The sequence below is a fragment of the Triticum urartu genome, chromosome 7A (assembly GCF_056163025.1).
Source record: "Triticum urartu cultivar PI428250 chromosome 7A, HENAU_Tu73, whole genome shotgun sequence".
Classification (NCBI taxonomy): domain Eukaryota; kingdom Viridiplantae; phylum Streptophyta; class Magnoliopsida; order Poales; family Poaceae; genus Triticum; species Triticum urartu.
In genome coordinates this window covers 16,928,659-16,952,192 of record NC_141879.1, presented here as the reverse complement: position 1 = coordinate 16,952,192, position 23,534 = coordinate 16,928,659, and the positions used below count along the sequence as shown (strand labels likewise).

The 23,534-nt window shown below is 47.3% G+C and overlaps 1 protein-coding gene across 1 annotated transcript; it reads right to left on the bottom strand.

Annotated features, from left to right (window-relative positions):
* Positions 1-1,763: 1,763 nt before the first annotated feature.
* LOC147957005 (uncharacterized) lies at positions 1,764-22,767 on the bottom strand. Its single transcript, XM_087531542.1, has 3 exons — positions 21,859-22,767; positions 1,864-1,933; positions 1,764-1,822 (listed from the first exon to the last, which is right to left on the bottom strand). The coding sequence occupies exons 1-3, from the start codon at positions 22,756-22,758 to the stop codon at positions 1,764-1,766; spliced, it is 1,029 nt and encodes a 342-aa protein (XP_087387668.1). The 5' UTR covers positions 22,759-22,767.
* Positions 22,768-23,534: the final 767 nt, after the last annotated feature.

Below are 23,534 nucleotides of genomic sequence, written 5' to 3'. Positions count from 1 at the left end.
AGCAGGGGCGGAGCGCAGTTGGGGCCGACCTGGGCCATGGCCCGCCCAGGATTTTGGGGAAAAAAATAACACCTGTGCTTTTAGCCCAGTCTAATAGTAACCATGCAATGCCTATTCGGGATACTCGTCGATCCAAGCCTGCAGCATACGAGGAGGCGCAATACTGGATAGCCGTGTCAGCTCTCTTCGACCTGCGACAAGATACGTCTGCTTCTGCTCGTCTAGGTTTAGTAGTGGCATAGGCATACAGTAGGGAGCAGCCAGCGCACCCGCAAATGATATCTCATGCACATATCGCGTCACACAGTTGAGAGGGGTTGCAACTTGCCGTGCGGGCACCGGCCAGCCACCATTGTTCCAATAGTAGGGCACGAGGAGCGTCACAGTGAGCAGCGTTCCAGCCAGTGACCCAGGCAACAAGCAATCGAGCACTGCATCTCCAGTTCCCTTGCAATTGCCAGTCCGTACAACATAGGAAACCTAATTTCTTTCCCCAAATTCCGACTTTGCTAACTCATGACCTGATTTTTTTTCGCTCAACTATTTGTTACATTCTACAAATTGCAGCTGCGAGCCTTCTACTTGTTTTTTTCCCAAAAAAAAGTGAAACCACCAGAGTCATTTGCTCAGTCACCAGCTATAGGGGATGATAATAAGGGAAGACGATGCTCACACAGGCCAAAGACCAGAAAAGCAACAACGAAAAACTCATGGATAATTGCAAACTGGATAGTTGTGCTTTCCTTTGTGTTGGCCCGCCCAGGTTTTCCTTCCAAGCTCCTCCACTGGTGCCTAGGCACCTGCTATGAACAGTAAATTCCAAAAAATAAAAATAAAAAAATCTCAAACTTTGCAATATCAAATGTGGTCAAACTTTGTAGGTTGTTGCAAGTTTTCATGAAAAAATATCATGTAGAGAAAGGTGTACAAACGAGTCTCAGATTTCAGTGCTAAAAGTGCTCAAAACTTCAAGCACTGAAATATTTTTCATGTGTAGAGCTCCTCGAATGTTTTTTTGGCAAGAAAACTTGCAAGCACCTACAAAGTTTGATCATCTTTGATGTTGCACAATTTCAATTTTTTTCTATTTTTTCTGATTTTACTGTTCATAGAGGGTGCCTAGGCACCCGAGGGCTGAAAAACCACTCTCTTAAGGGATTGCATGTTTTGCCACCGCCATCAGAAACAATGGGTCAATGACTTTTTAAGATTCAGTTGGCAACGTATTAGCATGTGTAGTGTATAAATCTATTGATGTTTTGTAATGCACAATAAACATCAAATATTGATGTTCAGAAATCCCTTCACCACTTCAAGATTCTCTTTCAAAGCGGACATCATTCGTTTCATGAACTTCCAATAGTCAACAGTGCACAGAAGCCTGCGAAATCACCAACTAGTTCATTTTAGAAATGAAGAGAACAATAAATGATATATCTAGATTCTTTCATTTGAATGGTCGATTATCTGTAATTTTATATGTTTCGCATCATTCAATTGGTATAGCTAACAAGTTAAAAGTATCCCAACTGTAGCAATGCAATGGATGTAGTTGCCTTGATTTTTCCTGCATAATCTTTTCCAAAGACAAGCTCTTCGAAATCTATCAAAATAACAATGAAAAACAAGAAGCAAGTAAACATTAAAACCCGAAAGCACATTATCCCCATCAAAGAAGTATCATTGCATCGGCATAACAAAATAACCAGCCTATGAAGCATGCACATCCGATATGTCCATCTTCAATGTGTGTTTTTATCCAGCTAAATAACTGCTATGAAAAACTCATCTTTCTCGGCATTTTTTGTGTAGCACTTATAACCTTCATGGTCATTTGGATATATGTCAGACAAATGCTCTAACCATTGGCGGCCGAAAAGAATGAAATCTCATGTGACTTCCATAACATTAAACTCTGAAATGGGAAGAGCGCCTAAAATTAGATTATACAATGTCAATGTTGGCACAGTCATTAATAGTACTTATTCCAGCTAAAACCACTACAATTGTAATAGCTACAATCTTTAATATCGGTAAAACCATATGAAAAAGCAAGTGCGGATGGCAGATAAGCCCATCTGTCCATGGCTCCATGCTACCTATAAACATGTACTCCACATAATACTACCCATGTCCATGTCGAAAAATAAATAGAAGAGGCTCTGCAATACTGAAGAAAATTCCGAAAAGGTCTTCTCACATTAGAGTTAAAGTAAACAGAGGTGGGAGAACAAGATTCATGACAATGTCCATTAGGAAACCTACAACTGGTAAGACTCGGCTACTTCCAAAACCAGATTGATCAACAATTTACATGATTGACGCTTGTCCTAGTCATTACTCCTCACTAGGCAGCACTGTAGATTATTACCACACATTTCTGGCTAATAGCCAAACAACTTGTACGAATAGTTGATGTATAAACCTTGCCTCCTCGACAGTAGCAGAAACACCGGAGCAAACCCACCTATTAATACGATCCCAAAACCAGGCTACAGGAGGGGATGATTTGGTTCTCAAGAAAAAGCTTCTTGCCATCTCTCGAGTCACATCGTTACATGAAAATAGATGGGGAAAATAAATGGTTCAAATACGAAATATAAGATAATGTCAATCTAATTTTGTAGTAGATGCACACGAGCTCACATACCAGTCAAACGCTTCTTCTTTGCTACCAAAGAAAGCATTCTTGGATCAAATTAAGTTGAACAGCTTCCGCTTTCTTCAATCTTTTGTAATACAAACGACATGTTACACACACACAACTTAGCAAACATATTTGAAATAACCATGCGGAAGTAGAATTACTCGTAATAAAACATGGAGCTTTGCTACATCTCAGAACTATAAGGCTGAAATAATAAAATAAAATAAAATAGGCATCGGATGTTCAGTTACGTGTAGTATGAAAAAAAAAGAATAGCCAAATCAACTATACCGAGATTGTGCAACAACAAAAGAAAACTTCTGGGCCAACTCTACTACTTCATAGGGATTGGTCTTGTAATAAGTAGGAACAAGGATCCGCTGGAGAGAGTCCAGCCCTCATTCGTTCCCCACCGACCTCTCTCTTAGAAACCAAGCGTCGTTGGCCGCCGTCGCCGACCTAATCCAAGGTACGTACTTCTTTCTCGACTCACCACCGATTACTCTCTGCCAGATCGATGATCTCCTCTCTATTTGCAGATCCACCCGACCTTACCCTGTCCCTGCATCATACGTACCTTGCCCTGTCCCTGTCTCTGCCAGATCGATGATCTCCTCTCTATGATGGGTGGATCTCCTCTCATACTAAAACTGAACAGTGGTGTGTAGACTTGGCAATCTCAGCCTGGTATGCTTGTAAGGGGGCGGTGGCCTTGCTAAATCTCCAGCTGTTAGAAATTCTAGTGCAAAGTGTTGAGTAAATAGGCAATTTTCCAATTAGTTTAATCCAGGAAATAATCATGAACATGACATTGATATAGTTAACGACATGCTGATTACAATCTAGATAAGCACGTACTACGCAAGTAGTAGACAAATCTACACATAATGCTAGTACGGCTAACACATAAATAAAAAGGAGTGGAATAAACGAGTTATACCTTCCGGTAGGCTAGGAAGAAGCCGCGGCAGCAGTGGCAGTAGTGGCATCCTCAGCGGCCTTCTTTTCGGCTTCAAGCTTCTGGGCGGCGGCATAGTCGGCGTCGGTGGACATGGTGATGACGAGGGCGATGCGGATGTAGAGGAAGCAAGGCGAGCAGTCGCGTAGTCGCAACCCAAAAAGCTAATCCCCCCTCTCCCGTACAGTCCGAAGAGGTGGGGTTTCGGAGGTCTGCTCTCCCATCAACCATGTACGCGGTGAACAGGGTGATGTCACCGGTGGTAGCAGCAGCAAAGGGAACGACAGGGGCGGTGCGCATGGAGCAGATGTAATCTGTTCGTGGAGGCTAGGGTTTAGCAGACGGCTCACAAATATAGGCGCAGCCGCGTGGAGAAACGTGGGTTCAGCCCACGTCCGATTCGGTAATAGCCCACGATCTGACGTCTCAGATCATGGTCCACCTGTCAAACACTTTGTTTCTGAGCGGAAAAAAATTAAGCGCATAGATGTGAGCTCGGCTCGTTCCCACAACCCGCGTCGTTGCGAGGAGGAGCGCGCGAGGGCCTCTTCTCTTCTCAATCTCCAATAGCATGTGGAAGAGAATCCCTCATAAGGAGGTCCAACTCCTCTTCAACTAGCAAGGTGAGACTAAACTTCCCACTACCCCTTGTCATGATACCTACATGGGCCCTATAGATTTTTCTGAAATTTTTGGATGGGCCTAAAGCCCACCCCATATTTCAAAACAAAGCTAGTTTCTTAACTAGCGATTCACACGAAAAAATCTCTTAACCATCGAGGACACGAACTGGTCGTCGCAGCAGTGTTGGGAAACGTTGCAGAAAATTAAATTTTTTCCTACGGTTTCACCAAGATCCATCTATGAGTTCATCTAAGCAATGAGTCATGGGAGAGAGATTGACATACCACTTGTAGATCGCGTGCGGAAGCGTTCAAGGGAACGGTGATGATGGAGTCGTACTCGCCGTGATTCAGATCACCGATGACCAAGTGCCGAACGGACAGCACCTCCGCGTTCAACACACGTACGGAACGGACGGCGTCTCCTCCTTCTTGATCCAGCAAGGGGGAAGGAGAGGTTGAGGAAGAAGGCTCCAGCAGCAGCACGACGGCGTGATGATGGTGGAGAGGCAGTACTCCGACAGGGCTTCGCCAAGCACTCAATGGAGGAGGAGAGGTGTTGGGGAGGGGAGGGGCTGCGCCTTGGAAGTGTCTTGCAGCCCTCCCCTCACCCCTCTATTTATAGGGGAAGGCGCAAGGGGGGCCGGCCCCTCTAGATGAGATCTAGAGGGGGGGCGGCGGCCAGGGAGGGGGGCTTGCCCCCCAAGCAAAGCGGGGCCCCCCACTAGGGTTCCCCCCCCAACCCTAGGCGCATGGGCCCAGGGGGGGGGGCGCCCAGCTCTCCAGGGGCTGGTTCCCTGCCCCTTGTGGCCCATGAGGCCCTCCGAGAGGGGTGGCCCGTCCCGGTGGACCCCCGGAACCTCTCCGGTGGCCCCGGTACAATACCGATATGCCCCCGAAACTTTCCGGTGTCCGTATGACAACTTCCCATATATAAATCTTCACCTCCGGACCATTCCGGAACTCCTCGTGAAGTCCGGGATCTCATCCGAGACTCCGAACAACATTTGGTAATCACATACAAGTCTTCCTAATAACCCTAGCGTCACCGAACCTTATGTGTGTAGACCCTACGGGTTCGGGAGACATGCAGACATGACCGAGACGACTCTCCGGTCAATAACCAACAGTGGGATCTGGATACCCATGTTGGCTCCCACATGCTCCTCGATGATGTCATCGGATGAACCACGATGTCGAGGATTCAAGCAACCCCGTATACTATTCCCTTTGTCAGACGGTATGTTACTTGCCCGAGATTCGATCGTCGGTATCCCAATACCTCGTTCAATCTCGTTACTGGCAAGTCACTTTACTCGTACCGTAATGCATGATCCCGTGACCAGACACTTGGTCACATTGAGCTCATTATGATGATGCACTACCGAGTGGGCCCAGTGATACCTCTCCGTAATACGGAGTGACAAATCCCAGTCTCGATCCGTGTCAACCCAACAGACACTTTCGGAGATACCTGTAGTGCACCTTTATTGTCACCCAGTTACGTTGTGACGTTTTGTACACCCAAAGCACTCCTATGGTATCCGGGAGTTACACGATCTCATGGTCAAAGGAAAAGATACTTGACATTGGAAAAAGCTCTAGCAAAACGAACTACACGATCTTTCTGCTATGCTTAGGATTGGGTCTTGTCCATCACATCATTCTCCTAATGACGTGATCCCGTTATCAATGACATCCAATGTCCATAGTCAGGAAACCATGACTATCTGTTGATCAACGAGCTAGTCAACTAGAGGCTTACTAGGGACATATTATGGTCTATGTATTCACACGTGTATTACGATTTCCGGATAATACAGTTATAGCATGAATAAAAGACAATTATCATGAACAAGCAAATATAATAATAATCCTTTTATTATTGCCTCTAGGGCATATTTCCAACAGTCTCCCACTTGCACTAGAGTCAATAATCTAGTTACATTGTGATGAATCGCACACCCATAGAGTTCTGGTGTTGATCATGGTTTGCTCGCGGAAGAGGTTTAGTCAACGGATCTGCAACATTCAGATCCGTGTGCACTTTGCAAATTTCTATGTCTCCATCTTGAACATTTTCACGAATGGAGTTGAAGAGACGCTTGATGTGCCTGGTCTTCTTGTGAAACCTGGGCTCCTTGGCAAGTGCAATAGCTCCAGTGTTGTCACAGAAGAGTTTGATTCGCCCCGACGCATTGGGTATGACTCTTAGGTCGGTGATGAACTCCTTCACCCAAATTGCTTCATGCGCTGCCTCCGAGGCTGCCATGTACTCCGCTTCACATGTAGATCCCGCCATGACGCTCTGCTTGCAGTTGCACCAGCTTACTGCTCCACCATTCAACATAAACATGTATCTGGTTTGTGACTTAGAGTCATCCAGATCTGTGTCGAAGCTAGCGTCGACGTAACCTTTTACGACGAGCTCTTCGTCACCTCCATAAACGAGAAACATGTCCTTTGTCCTTTTCAGGTACTTCAGGATATTCTTGACCGCTGTCCAGTGTTCCTTGCCGGGATTACTTTGGTACCTTCCTACCAAACTTACGGCAAGGTTTACATTAGGTCTGGTACACAGCATGGCATACATAATAGATCCTTTGGCTGAAGCATAGGGGATGACACTCATCTCTTCTTTATCTTTTGCCATGGTCGGGCATTGAGCCGAGCTCAATCTCACACCTTGCAAAACAGGCAAGAACCCTTTCTTGGACTGATCCATTTTGAACTTCTTCAAAATCTTATCAAGGTATGTGCTTTGTGAAAGACCTATGAGGCGTCTCGATCTATCCCTATAGATCTTGATGCCTAATATATAAGCAGCTTCTCCAAGGTCCTTCATTGAAAAACTCTTATTCAAGTAGGCTGTCCAAAAGTTCTATATCATTTCCCATCAAAAGTATGTCATCTACATATAATATGAGAAATGCTACAGAGCTCCCACTCACTTTCTTGTAAACGCAGGCTTCTCCATAAGTCTGCATAAACCCAAACGCTTTGATTATCTCATCAAAGCGAATGTTCCAACTCCGAGATGCTTGCACCAGCCCATAAATGGATCGCTAGAGCTTGCATACCTTGTTAGCATTCTCAGGGTCGACAAAACCTTCCGGCTGCATCATATACAGTTCTTCCTTAAGATAACCATTAAGGAATGCCGTTTTGACGTCCATCTGCCATATCTCATAATCATAGTATGCGGCAATTGCTAACATGATTCGGACGGACTTCAGCTTCGCTACGGGAGAGAATGTCTCATCGTAGTCAATCCCTTGAACTTGCCGATAACCCTTAGCGACAAGTCGAGCTTTATAGATGGTAACATTACCATCCGCGTCCATCTTTTTCTTAAAGATCCATTTGTTTTCTATCGCTCGCCGATCATCGGGCAAGTCTGTCAAAGTCAATACTTTGTTTTCATACATGGAATCTATCTCGGATTTCATGGCTTCAAGCCATTTGTTGGAATCTGGGCCCGCCATCGCTTCTTCATAGTTCGATGGTTCACCGTTGTCTAACAACATGATTTCCAGGACAGGGTTGCGGTACCACTCTGGTGCGGAACGTGTCCTTGTGGACCTACGAAGTTCAGTAGGAGCTTGATCTGAATTATTTTGATCATCATCATTAACCTCCTCTCTTGTCGGTGCAGGCAGCACAGGAACATCTTCCTGAGTTGCGCTACTTCCTGTTTCAAGAGGTAGTACTTCATCAAGCTCTACTTTTCTCCCACTTAACTCTTTCGAGAGAAACTCTTTTTCCAGAAAGGATCCATTCTTGGCAACAAAGATCTTGCCCTCGGATCTTAAGTAGAAGGTATACCCAATGGTTTCCTTAGGGTATCCTATGAAGACGCATTTTTCCGACTTAGGTTCGAGCTTGTCAGGTTGAAGTTTCTTGACATAAGCATCGCATCCCCACACTTTTAGAAACGACAGCTTAGGTTTCTTCCCAAACCATAATTCATACGGTGTCGTCTCAACGGATTTAGACGGTGCCCTATTTAAAGTGAATGTAGCTGTCTCTAGAGCGTATCCCCAAAATGATAGCGGTAAATCAGTAAGAGACATCATAGACCGCACCATATCCAATAGAGTGAGATTACGATGTTCGGACACACCATTACGCTGAGGTGTTCCAGGCGGCGTGAGTTGTGAAACGATTCCACATTTTCTTAAGTGCGTACCAAATTCGTGACTTAAATATTCTCCTCCACGATCTGATCGTAAGAATTTTATTTTTCGGTCACGTTGATTCTCTATCTCATTCTGAAATTCCTTGAACTTTTCAAAGGTCTCAGACTTGTGTTTCATTAAGTAGACATACCCATATCTACTCAAGTCATCAATGAGAGTGAGAACATAACGATATCCTCCGCGAGCCTCAACGCTCATTGGACCGCACACATCGGTATGTATGATTTCCAACAAGTTGGTTGCTCGCTCCATTGTTCCGGAGAACGGAGTCTTGGTCATTTTGCCCATGAGGCATGGTTCGCATGTGTCAAATGATTCATAATCTAGAGACTCTAAAATTCCATCAGCATGGAGCTTCTTCATGCGCTTGACACCAATGTGACCAAGGCGGCAGTGCCACAAGTATGTGGGACTATCGTTATCAACTTTACATCTTTTGGTATTCACACTATGAATATGTGTAACATTACGTTCGAGATTCATTAAGAATAACCCATTGACCATCGGAGCATGACCATAAAACATATCTCTCATATAAATAGAACAACCATTATTCTCGGATTTAAATGAGTAGCCATCTCGTATTAAACGAGATCCTGATACAATGTTCATGCTCAAACTTGGCACTAAATAACAATTATTGAGGTTTTAAACTAATCCCGTAGGTAAATGTAGAGGTAGCGTGCCGACGGCGATCACATCGACCTTGGAACCATTCCCGACGCGCATCGTCACCTCGTCCTTCGCCAGTCTCCGTTTATTCCGCAGCTCCTGCTGTGAGTTACAAATATGAGCAACGGCACCGGTATCAAATACCCAGGAGTTACTACGAGTACTGGTAAGGTACACATCAATTACACACTACTAGAAAAAGGGCTATAGATGGGATTGACACTAATGACGCACCAGACAAGCCGTGCGCCATTAGTATATACTAATGGCGCACCACCTTCTGATACGCCATTAGAGCTGAAACTACTAGTGGCGCACCTGGCCCAGGGTGCGCCATTAGTATCAATTTTTTTTGAACTAGTGCGCCTGTCCAAACATACTAATGGCGCATCCAGACACAGTGCGCCATTACTAATTGTAACTAGTAATGGCGCACCTGTCGGAAAGTGCGCCACTAATGTTGTTTTTTATTATATTTTTTATTCCTTTTTTTGCAAAACTACTAATGGCGCATTGTTCGGCCGTGCGCCATTACTAGTTTAAACTAGTAATGGCGCACTGTGGAACAGTGCGCCATTAGTATGTTTTTTTTTGCAAAACTACTAATGGCGCACCACCAGAAGGTGCGCCATTAGTAACCTGGATTACTAATGGCGCATTTAGAGTTGGTGCGCCATTAGTAAGTGGGCAGCAACAAGATATTTTGGACAGCCTCTCCTACCCACACTCACTTTCTCCCCACTTCATTCTCTCCACCTCCTCCTTGTCTCGGGAGCCTCCTCTTTTTCACCTCATTTCCACCATAGATTCATTCAATTTAAGTGGTTAAATTACCTTGTTTTGATAGGTAAGTAAGGGGGGAAGCTATATTTATGTTGTTCTCCCTACAACAATGTGCACATGCACTTTTTATGGCCTAGCTAGATCTATGTATGTTCGTGGTGTTGCATATGTTTGTGGTGTTGCATATGTGTTTGTGTTTGGAGGTGTACCGGTATTTGAAATGCGATAGTTGCCAATATTTTGCCGGAATGTTGATTCATTTCCGTTTCGGCGAGAATTTTGGCATTAAGCATTCTTTTTGGTCCTATTTTTAGGGAAAGTCATGCCAAATTTTTTCTTGGTTCTAAAATATCGTTTTGCTCTACCCCGCAGGCTACCATGGTCTGCACGATGACCGAAGGCATCGTGCATAAGTTTTTGAGGTCCGCGAAGGCCGAGATGCTTCAAAAGAACGAGACGGAGATAAGATGTCCGTGTCGAAGATGCAAGCTGAAGAGCCTTATTGCGGACCCGGAATCCGGGCAGGTGCGGGACCACCTGCTCTTGCGTGGTTTCATGGATGGCTATCGGTGGCAAGGTGATGAAGATGAGTACGAAGTCGTCCATGGGGGCCGGGCAAGAAATGAGGAAGGGCAGCAAGACAACCACCGCGGCTCGGGCGGGCGAGAAGACGAAGAATCCCCAGGAGATGATCACGACGGTGATGCTGTACACAGTCATCATGTAGAAGATGCAGGACATGATGATGAGGAAGATGCCGGAGCAGACGACGGGCATGATCATGAAGATGATGATGCCGGCGGAGCAGACGACGCTGGACCATCGATGGGCTGGGTGCAGGACCCTCATATTCAAGAGCTGCTTCTCAAGCAGACGGATAACGCAAGAGCTGCCGCCCGAGAGAAAGCCAAGATGGATCAATTTGAGTTAGACGTGGTTACTCCATTGTATGAAGGATGCAGGCCCGAGGATACCCGCCTGAAAGTAACGCTCATGGATCTGGAGATGAAGGTAAAACACAAAATGACCGACGCATGCTTTGATGAGAACATGTCATTCTGGCACGAACATCTTCCCAAGGGGAACAAGTGCCCGACCAGTTTGGAGGAGGCGAAGAAAATCGTGTGTCCTCTGGATTTACCGCACGTGAAATACCATGTGTGCATGAACAATTGCATCATTTATCGGGACGAGCACGCGGAGTCTACCATATGTCCGGTGTGCGGCGTCACTCGATACAAGAAGAGGAAGAAAGCTCCTCGAAAAGTGGTGTGGTACTTTCCGATCACTCCTCGTCTACAGCGGTATTTCGCGGACCCTAAGATAGCAAAGCTCCTGCGTTGGCACGCGGATAGGGAGGAGAAGAAGCGAGAAGATGACGCAAATGATCCGGAGATAGATAAAAAAGACAAGATGCTGAGTCACCCTAAGGATGCGAGCCAGTGGCAAGCGTTGAACTTCGAAGACCTAGAATTTGGGAACGATCCAAGGAACATCGTGCTGGGCGCGAGCACCGATGGAGTCAATCCATTTGGCAGCCAGAGAAGCACACATAGCACCTGGCCTGTGTTTGTGTGGACGTACAACCTTCCCCCCTGGTTGTGCATGAAGAGGAAGTACATTCACATGAGTATGCTAATTGAAGGACCAAAACAACCAGGGAACGACATCAATCTGTATCTGGGGCTGCTGAAAGAGGAGCTTGACACGCTGTGGAAAACGCCAGCCAATACGTGGGACGCCGCAGAGAAAGAATATTTCCCTATGAGAGCCGCGCTGCTCACGACGGTGCACGACTATCTCGGTTACGGATATGTCGCGGGGCAGGTGGTCCACGGATTTTCTGGATGCGTCAGGTGCATGGATGACACAACGTATCGCCAGCTAGATAGAGATCCTGGGTCTTCGAAAACCGTGTTCATGGGACATCGAAGGTGGCTTCACGACGATGACCCGTGGAGAAAACGCAAGGATCTGTTCGATGGTAAAACCGAACCCCGAGGACGCCCGCGTACGAGGAGCGGCGAGGAAATAAACAAGATGTTGAAAAATTGGAAAGATTGCCCACTGCCGGGAAAGAAGCAAAAGGCGCCAGAGCCGGGAAAGAAGCGAAAGGCGCCAGAGCCGCTGGTGAAGGTATGGAAAACGAGGTCTGTTTTCTGGGACTTGCCGTACTGGAAGATCCACCGTGTGCCTCACAGCCTTGATGTAATGCATATCACGAAGAACGTGTGCGAGAGTCTGCTTGGTACCCTGCTCAACATGCCAGAGAGGACCAAAGATGGGCCGAAAGCAAGGGCAGACTTGAAATCAATGGGCATCAGGCAGGAGCTTCATGCTATATATGATGATGATGATGATGAGGCGAAGCAGGACACGGAAAGTCGTTGCAAAGGCAAAAAGGCCAAGAAGACCGGAAATGACTACCCTCCCGCGTGCTTCACTCTAAGTCAGGAGGAGATCGAGCAGTTTTTCACCTGCCTCCTAGGAGTAAAACTTCCTTACGGTTACGCGGGGAAGATAAGCAGATACCTAGACCCAGCGGGATGAAGTCTCACGACTGTCACGTGCTGATGACGCAGATACTTCCAGTTGCAATCCGTGGGATCATGGACGCGCACGTCCGTGAAACGCTATTTGGCCTATGCAACTTTTTCGACGTCATCTCCCGGAAGTCTGTTGGCGTGAGGCAACTCAGAAGGCTACAGGAAGAGATCGTGGTGATACTATGCGAGCTTGAGATGTACTTCCCGCCCGCATTCTTCGACGTTATGGTGCATCTGCTGGTCCATATCGTGGATGATATCATCCAACTCGGGCCGACATTCCTGCACAGCATGATGCCGTTCGAAAGGATGAATGGTGTCATCAAAGGATATGTTCGCAACATGTCACGTTCAGAGGGAAGCATAGCCAGGGGCTTTCTGACCGAAGAGTGCATCTCCTACTGCACGAATTATCTAGGCATCGAGAACCCCATTGGTCTGCCCGTCAACAGGCACCTCGGCAGGCTCGCTGGATGGGGTCACCGTGAGGGTCGCCGCGAAATGCATGTCGACTTCGAGGGTCGACTCGCCGACTTTGAAAGAGCAAACCTAGTCGCGCTACAACACATAGACGTGGTCGATCCTTGGGTGGTAGAGCACAAAACCTTTATTAAGAAGACGTACAATGACCGAGGCCAACAGAGGACGGACGGAGATATACTAAAAGAGCACAACTCATGTTTCACGCGTTGGTTCAAGCAGAAGCTTCTGTCGTACCCTTTACATGAGGATTCTTCCGCGGAAGAACAACTCATATTCGCCTTGTCACAGGGCGCTGAGCACAACCTGATGACCTATGAGGTGTACGATATCAACGGCTACACATTCTACACCGAGGCCAAGGACATGAAGAGCGATGGTTATCAGAACTCTGGGGTAACGATGGAATCCTACACCGGTAATGACAAGGACAGATACTACGGAAGGATCGAGGAGATCTGGGAGCTGAGCTACGCTGGAGAGAAAGTCCCGATGTTCCGTGTCAGATGGGTGAAGAGCGTCCTAAAAGAAGACCGGTATTTCACCACCATGGTTATACCTGAAGCCAAATCCAAGACCGCGGGCGCAAACATCACCGCGAAAAATGAGCCATGGGTACTGGCTTCCCAAGTGGACCAATGCTTCTTCATTACCGACCCTTCAAAGCCCAGTCGTGTTGTCGTGAGGAGAGGCAAAAGGAAGATCATCGGAATGGATGGAGTAGCCAATGAGCAAGACTTCGACAAGTACGGCGACCCGAGGATCGAACATGACGACGATGATGAAGTAGCAGCATACACCACAAGAAGAAGCAGGACCACCCTACCTAAAGGACGTCCGTTCCACAGAAGAACTCCATTTGCGAAAAAGAAGGGCAAGAAGATTGTGAACAGATAGCTAGCTAAGATCGATTGTATTTAAATCGTAGCCTTCATTTCTCGATTGTATTTCATGGGCACTTTTTGAACTATCATGAATATTTTTAAATTTCATGGACACTCGATCTCGATCCCCCTCCATCTCGATTGCTATCCCACCTCGCCAGTTCCGGTCCCCCTCGCCGCCGAGCACCCCCCGGTCCACCGGCCGCCGCCGCCGACCCCCCGCACCCTCGATTCCCCTACTCAACCGCCGCCGCCGACCCCCCGCACCCCTCCCCTACTCAACCGCCGCCACCGACCCCCCGCGCACCCTCCCCCGCTCCACCGGCATTACTGTGTGATGATATTTTTAAAAAAATTATTACTGTCTTATAAAAAAATATTACTGTTGCAGTAGCCATCTTATAAAAAAATTATTACTGTCTTATAAAAAAATTATTACTGTCTTATAAAACAAGTTTGAACATATTTAAACACAAATACTAATGGCGCACCGGGGTGAGGTGCGCCATTAGTATGGATGTACTTATGGCGCACCAGGGTGAGGTGCGCCATTAGTATGGATGTACTAATGGCGCACCAGGGTGAGGTGCGCCATTAGTATGGATGTACTTATGGCGCACCGAGGGGTGGTGCGCCATTAGTATTGTGCCGCCCCCATCCATATTTCCACCCCGGCCCAAACCTATCCCCTCTCTCTCCCTCGCCCTCGCCCTCGATCCCCTTCCCCTCTCCTCTCCCGACGCCGCTGCCCCGCCGCCTCGACACTGCCCCGCCGCCTCGACACTGCCCCGCCGCCTCGACGCCGCCCCGACGCCGCCTCGACCCCGCCGCGACGTCTCCAACCACCGCCGCCTGAGGCCCCGACGTCGGCGCCGCTCTCCCCGTCGCCCCACCTCGTTGGACGCCATCGCCCCGCCGCCCTCGTCGCCGGCGGCCCGGACGCCGCGCTGTCCACACCACCGTCGCCGGAGCACCACCACCACCCGGACCTCGTCGCCTCCTCCCCTGCGTCGTCGTCCCCGACATCCTCCCCGCGCCCCACTGCCCTATCCCTACGGCCACCGTGAGCTCCCCCTCCTCCTCTCCCCCTCTCCCCCTCGCACGCACGCGCTTACGTCGTTTAGCACATTAGGGTAATGCACCCCCATCCTCCCTCCCTCCTCCGGATATGTTCTTCTTAGTTATCTGAATCTATTCAAGTCTGAAACTGTTAGTGTGAGGTGTCTGCAACTGTTGCAATCTTGTTGATAAGTAAAAGATGATCTGAAATTGAAACCCCAAATCACATGATTCACAATTAGATGATCTGAATCTATTAAGCAGTTTTAGACAATGGTATGATTTCTGAGTTGGACCGACCAGGAGAGATTGTTCATGATTAGTATATCCCCAAGTTCAACTGTTGCTAACTTCCTAGCTATAGTTCTTGATACATACTTAGAATTGGTCCACTGATTATCTAGGTTTGATGCACCGTATTTTTCCCAAGGTTGTCGATGGTTTTCACCAATTGATTGTGTGTTTGCATTGCCTGCTCGTGCACTTTACTTTAAATCTGAGCATCCAAGTACATATATTTACTACAATAGATCTAAATCCAGTAATGGCATGTGTGATCAAGGCTGCATAATTATGTAGGGCTTAAGAGTTTCACTTTGATGATGATGCCCTTTGCTGCTCAAGATTTTTCATATATGGGCACTGGAACTCACGCATCTATTATTTCACAGTGAACATGTAACCTTTTCGCTTTTGCTCTGCATGTGCTTCTCAGTTTGCTAGCTATATCTCTAGGTTCTTGATTGGCTTCACTAGTTGATTGGTTGTTTGCATTGTCTGTTTGTGCTACTTTCCCCCGAGCACCCATGATCTATATCGAAGAATGTTACTTTTGAATTCTGATTATGCCGAATAGTTTTGTAGGGGTAAGAATTTTCACTTTGAAGATGCCTTTGGTGTTCTGGATGTTCCAATATGAGCACCAGAACTCAGATGTCTACTATTTGCATTGAATAGATATTACCAGTTGACCTCTTTGCTTATGGTCTGTCTGCGCTTCTCAATTTGGAAAGTCAATTCAGTTTACCTTGTACCTTATTGATTGAGCACTTACTAGGTAATTTTAGCTTAAAATACTAGGTAATTGCCATCCGGATGTGAAGTGCATAACTAGTATATCCCCAAGTGCATCTGGTGGTAGCTTCCTAGTTATAGTTCTTGTTACAGACAGAAAGTTGGTCCACTAGTTATGTAGTTTTTAGGAAAATGCTAGTAACTTGTGCTTTCATATCCTAGTTATGTAGTTTTTAGGCAAATGCTAGTAACTTGTGCTTTCATATCTCTGTATTGGTTCGTGTTGCTGTTGTAGTTCTTGAATTTGTTCAGTTACCTCCTGGTAGGTTAGATGCAGGTGATTAGTTTCCCTAGTTTAGGGTTTTCTCAGTGTATCAGATTTAATGAGTCAGCTCTGCTTTATTCCTGTGTCTATATGGTTTTCTAGTGCCTTTCACTGGATGTTTTTAAGTGTAATCCCCATGTGTTTTTAGCCCTGTATTGGTTCAGTAGGTGTTTCCTTTATTTTGTCAGTGTTAGATCATCTCACTGAATTTGTGTGTACAAGCCCTGCAGTGCAGATGTATTTTAGTGTAAGCTCAGCAACTTTTGATGAATTCTTAGTGTAATATACCCCAGAATTATAGTGCAATTTATCCCATATTTCGAGTGTATTTGTCAGTGTAATATACCCTAGAATTACAGTGTAATTTAGCCCATATTTTCAGTGTAATCTCCATGATTAAATTTTCTGGTTGCAGTGCAGTTCTTATTATATATTTCTGGTTGTTAGACTGTTCAGCTATGCAGAGTGAAATACAAGTTCAGCATGTCGATAATGATTTTGGCAGCAGTGTGAGGCAGCAGTGTGCGGCACAATTCCTTCATTGGATAATGATTTTGCAGGTACCCCGAGAGGCCCTTGAGTTTGCCGGAATGTCGATTAACTTCCGTTCCGGCAAATTCGGGTACTCCATATGTCCTATTTTCAGCAAAGGTCATGCTGAAATTTTCCGTGAATTTTAGCATGACTTTGCTAAAAATAGGACATATGGGGTACTTGTGACTAATGCATGGGCCGGGGTATCTTAGTAGTTAATTAAGTAGGATCAAGTGCCCCGGCATACTTGTGACTAATGCATGGCTTTTAGGGTGCCTCGGTGTCGGTTAAAACCGAAATAATGAAAGCTTAGGCTTTTAGGGTGCCTCGGAGTCGAAAAACCCTCAATGATAAAAGCTTAGCTTTTAGGATGCCTCGGTGTCGACAAACCCTAAATGATGAGACCATGATCTTGTTCCTTGACAATAACCAACTTTTTGACCAAACTTTGTTCCTATTTAGAGAGAAACATGGCCAACAACGATGAGGCCGGGGGTTCGGGCGGCAAGGCATTCTAGGAGCTGTCCCAGGAGATGGAGGAACAACCTCACTTGTATGAGGACGCCGCCTTCCCCACCGATCCTGAGACCACTGATGGTACCGCCGAGGATGACCCCACTGATGCCACCACTGATGGTGCCGCCGAGGATGCCACCACTGATGATGGCGGCGCATGCATAGATGGCAGCCAACCGAAGAGGCAACGGAAGGACCGGCGCCCGACCGTGCTCCGCACCCTCAAGGAGGAAGTTACTGAAGTGGACTCCGACGGGAATCCAACGGCGCCCGAACGAATAGTCAAGGGGTACTCGCTTCAGCTCGGGTGCATTCTCCGGAGCACCGTCTCGATCAACACCGAGAACCTGAGGCATCCTGACCGAGGGAATTTGCGCAACCTCCTCTTCACGAAGCTGCACGAACGATACAAGTTCCCCGCTGAATTTGAAAACACAAGCCTCAAAGGGAATAAAGTGAACAATGCTGCCCTCACGAAGATGAGCAAGGCCCTGTCTACTTGGAAAAGCAATGTGAAGAGAATGGTCGAGAAAGGTGAGAGTTATGCGAAGATCAAGGAGAAAAATCCTTCGATCACCGAAGATGACTACAACGACTTCAAGATCAATTGCTCGAGCACCGCAAACTCTGAATCAAGTAAGTGGGGGAAAGAAATGCGGGAGCTGAACTTAGGGGAACACACACTCGGTCCCGGCGGTTACAGAGTGGCGGAGCCTATATGGGACAAGGAGGAGGCGGACCGTGCCGAGCAAGGCCTACCGCCCCTCTTCGATAAATACGGTGACAAGCAGACCAGGAACTTTGTCAGGGCCCGATACAAGAAGGACCCGAAAACAAAGGAGCTTACCACGGATCCGAAGACCAGGGCGCTTGAGCTTGTTCTGGTAAGGAATACACCCCCGCGTAATTAGCTCCATATGGTTGCATTCTAATTAATGAAGCCAAATTTCTAAATGGTTCACATTCCTTCCGCAGGCGACTGAAAGCAGTAGCGCGGGGTCGACTAAGAGCAACCCTTGGGACACCACTCTAAATAGGGCGTTGAATGTAATGAAGAACAAGGATAAGCTCAGTAAGCCGACGTCAGCTGGTCGTGTGGCCGGCAAAGGCTTGTCGACAAAATGATCGTCATACTATAACACTGGTGGGCGAAAGGAGAAAAAGACCAGCTCGGAAAGCCAGGCGCGCGAGGTTTAAGAACTCAGGGCACAGGTGGCGCGGATTCCGGAGATTGTCCAAGAGCAAGTGCAACAACAACTCAGAGCGACGATCACCGCCATTGTGCCTACCTTGATCCAGGGGATTAGTGCGTGGATTGCGGGCGGCCAATAGGGGCCGCCCCCAATTCCTAGCTTCACGGCCAGCAACTCGCAGAACGCGATGGCGGGGCCATTGGTGTCTCCGGCGGAGGCGGCATTGCTGTCTCCGACGCCGGCACGGGAGCTTAATGCACCCAGGTGTACGCCGACCGGCACCTCTGCAGCAAGCGGCCCCTCCGTCAACTGCACGCCCGCTGTTGGCGGTACCTCGACATTAGCCGAGCTCGATGCCATCATCACGGTAACTAATTAAGCCTCTCTCGGCCGAGGACTTCATCTCCTTGCCTTTGACTGGGCATCCCTGACGCCCTACATGTTTTCGCAGGGCGCCGCGACGTTCCGTGCACTCTCCTGCACTTCATGAACAACGAGTTGGTCGATGTCGCCAAGGGCAAAATCGTTCAACCGGGCAACCCCTTGTTCCACGGTACCCAGATGCCACCCAACTTGTTTAGGGTTCAACTGGTTCGGGTGCTGCCAGGCTGCGACGAGTTGTTACCTCTGATTCGACCCGTCGGGGCCGACGATGATGATGTGATGACCCTCAGCGCCTGCCTGAGCTGGCCCCTGCTTTGGCCGAAGAGCCAGATTCGTTTGGGGGCGGGGGACACCACCCCAAAGACAACACCGCCAGTCGTGCCGGCGCCAAGTCGGCCCCATGGCAAGACCGCCGCAACGGTGCCAGACATCCCTATGCCATTGGATCCAAACATGCATATGGCACAGGATCAGAACGACGACGACGACGATACATTTGCCAACGTTGATCAGTACTTTGCCGATCATGGGTACGGTGGCGACTTCATGGGGCCTCCTTCTCAAGAACCCAACCCAACAAAAGACGTGCGCGATCTAGCTGGTACCGCGAAGAAGCCAAGTTGAAACAGGCGTCGTCTGCCGTTCAGCTCTTAGGAGACGCCTACAGCTGCCGACTTCACCGAGCCTTAGATAGGCGAGGTGCGAAATATTATCAGCCCCAACACACTCAAGAAGGCAGTCTGTGAGCAGAACTCGGCCCCATTACAGGAGAAGAAGAAGGCACGCAAAAGAAAGACTAACAAGGGTGCGGGCCAGCCGGCACCGAGTACGATCCGTGCTCAGGATGGGCCACCTTCACCTGAGGATATCTCGAGGAGGGTGCATGTGGCGGGTAGGCCGATGCTACCGAGAAATATGCTCGATGCTGCAACCGGTGCTATGCGGAGTCTGCATGATAGTGTTCTTTCTTTGGAGAAGCGGCGTTTCAGAGAGAAGGATGTGGCATACCCGGTTTTCGCGGCCAAGGTGCCAGAGGGCAAGGGCTTTGTGGATAACTCCATCGGGGGTACGATCGTCCTGCGGTTTGATGACATCCACGCTATGTTGAACCTTCATCCGCTGCACTACACCTTCGTTCGGCTATTTTCGCTGAGTATGGAGATGCGGATCATTCGCGACAAGACCCCGGACATCGTGATAGTCGACCCCTTCTACATGCGTGCCAAGATCTTGGGCAGCGCTAGGGACCGGCATGTCGCGACTTCTTACCTCGAAGGCATCATTCTGGCAAACCAAGATAAGGATAACTTCCTCGTGCCTTACTTTCTCGAGTAAGTCCTCCCCTCAACCGCCCTGTAGCATATGAATTCTTAGATTTCGATCGTTTTTCTTTTAACATTCCGTGTTTTCTGCAGTGACACACATTGCACGCTCATCCTCCTAAGCCCCAAATATTCCATGGCCACGTATTTCGACCCGGACCGTCAGTCGAACGTAGACTACACAAATGTCAAGAAGGTTCTTGATGATGTTCTCCCCGTCTACGACAAATCTGGAGGCACCTTCACCAGGCCTATTCGTAAGTACGGCAAGCACGTGTTCTCCCACAATACGATGTTCTGCTGCGTCAAGCAGCCGCCTGGCGGTCAGAAGGGTGCCTACTACGCCATCCATCACATGCAGGCGATCGTACGGGACCATCATCAACTTCTGCTACCGAGTAAACTCAAAGATTGGGCCGCGAGCGTGTCGGCAATCCAGCACGCGGACATCAGACAAGAATTCTTTCGCATCCAGTCGGAGTTTGCGAAAATCATCCATGAAGATGTCCTTCGTACCTCGGGGCAGTTTTACCTCAGAAATCAACCGTCCAACAGTGACATCGACACAATGCTACAAATGCAGGCTGACAACGACCGTTATTTCATGACTCCCACGAAAGACGGCGGCTTCATCCACGCTCCGGTCCCTTGAATCGAGTCGAAAGCAGTGATGCTGTGTCTAGTTCTGAAACATCGATTGGCTCATGTTGTAATTAAACTTTAATGAACTTGTAGTATGTCTCTTTGGTTTCGAGAGTCGTTCAACTTAGATGTAATAGATGCTATTAATGTCTTGCTTTTCTCTTCCGATCATTCTGTTGCATACTTATATATTGCTTATGTATTGTCTGTGAATTGGTACTAACGTTTCGTTTGGCTACTGCATAGCGATGCCGTCGTATGTCGTGTACAAGGGTAAGGTTCCCGGAGTCTACGACGACTGGGAGGAGTGTCCGAGACAGGTTCACCGATTCAGCGGTAACAGTTACAAAGGGTACACCACTAGGGCCGAGGCCAAATCTAGATACGCCCGCTATCTAGCGGGAGAGGGGAGGGAGCGCTGGAGGAACCGGATGAAGACGAGTTTCATCATGATGATGCTCATCGTGATGACCACAGCTCTCTTCTATGTGATGGTAGTGTAGATGATCGATATCGACTTGTAATGTGAAGACAAACTCACTACTCGCGGTCTCAAGACTTGTAATATAATGTTCTATCTTTCTTCGGTCTTTTCAATTCAGAGACTAATATGATGAATTGTATTCGGAGACTAATATGATGAATTGTATTTAGAGACTAATCTTCTATTGTATTCGATGAATCTGTTGTTGATGTGTGCTGTCTATATTTTGTCCAATTATACATTTTGTAACCTGTGCAAAAAACAGAAAATTAAAAAATAAAAAACCTAATATTCATACTAATGGCGCATCACATCACAGTGCGCCATTAGTATGCCAAAGGATACTAATGGCGCATCATTAAACAGTGCGCCATTAGTATGCCGAAGTTACTAATGGCGCATCTTGTTGTTGTGCGCCATTAGTATGCCAAAGCACCTGGGTATACATGGCCCCCTGGGAGGCATACTAATGGCGCACTGTTGTATATACTAATGGCGCATCTAAGGTGCGCCATTAGTATACCAGATACTAATGGCGCACCTGTGGTTCGCCATTAGTAAAATATACTAATGGCGTGGCACTAATGGCGCACCACTAATGCGCCATTAATGGCCAAATTAGGTGCGCCATTAGTAGGCCTTTTCCTAGTAGTGACATATATATCAAATATACCTTTAGTGTTGCCGGCCTTCTTATCCGCTAAGTATTTGGGGCAGTTCCGCTTCCAGTGACCCTTCCCCTTGCAATAAAAGCACTCAGTCTCAGGCTTGGGTCCATTCTTTGACTTCTTCCCGGTAACTGGCTTACTGGGCGCAGCAACATCCTTGCCGTCCTTCTTGAAGTTCTTCTTGCCCTTGCCCTTCTTGAACTTAGTGGTCTTATTGACCATCAAGACTTGATGTTCTTTCTTGATTTCAACCTCTGCTGACTTCAACATTGAAAATACTTCAGGAATGGTCTTCACCATCCCCTGCATATTGTAGTTCATCACAAAGCTCTTGTAGCTTGGTGGGAGCGACTGAAGGATTCTGTCAATGACCGCCTCGTCCGGGAGGTTAATGTCCAGCTGGGACAGGCGGTTGTGCAACCCAGACATTTTGAGTATGTACTCACTGACAGAACTATTTATCTCCATCTTACAACTATGGAACTTGTCGGAGACTTCATATCTCTCGACCCGGGCATGAGCTTGGAAAACTAGTTTCAGCTCCTCGAACATCTCATATGCTCCGTGTTGCTCAAAACGCTTTTGGAGCCCCGGTTCTAAGCTGTAAAGCATGCCGCACTGAATGAGGGAGTAATCATCAGCACGAGACTGCCAAGCATTCATAATGTCTTGGTTCTCTGGAATGGGTGCATCACCTAGCGGTCCTTCTAGGACATATTGTTTCCTGGCAGCTATGAGGATGATCCTCAGGTTCCGGACCCAGTCCGTATAGTTGCTGCCATCATCTTTCAGCTTGGTTTTCTCTAGGAACGCGTTGAAGTTCATGTTTACATGAGCGACGGCCATTTGATCTACAAGACATATTTGCAATGGTTTTTAGACTAAGTTCATGATAATTAAGTTCATCTAATCAAATTATTACAATGAACTCCCACTCAGATTAGACATCCCTCTGGTCATCTAAGTGTTACACGATCCGAGTCGACTAGGCCGTGTCCGATCATCACGTGAGACGGACTAGTCATCGTCGGTGAACATCTCCATGTTGATCGTATCTTCCATATGACTCGTGTTCGACCTTTCGGTCTCTGTGTTCCGAGGCCATGTATGTACATGCTAGGCTCGTCAAGTTAACCCTAAGTGTTTTTGCATGTGTAAAACTGTCTTACACCCGTTGTATGTGAACGTAAGAATCTATCACACCCAATCATCACGTGGTGCTTCAAAACGACGAACTTTAGCAACGGTGCACAGTTAGGGGAGAACACTTCTTGAAATTGTTGTAAGGGATCATCTTATTTACTACCATCATTCTAAGTAAACAAGATGCATAAACATAATAAACATCACATGCAATTATATAGTAGTGACATGATATGGCCAATATCATATAGCTCCTTTGATCTCCATCTTCGGGGCTCCATGATCATCTTCGTCACTGGCATGACACCATGATCTCCATCATCGTGTCTTCATGAAGTTGTCACGCCAACGACTACTTCTACTTTTATGGCTAACGCGTTTAGCAATAAATAAAGTAATTTACATGGCGTTTTTCAATGACACGCAGGTCATACAAAAAATAAAGACAACTCCTATGG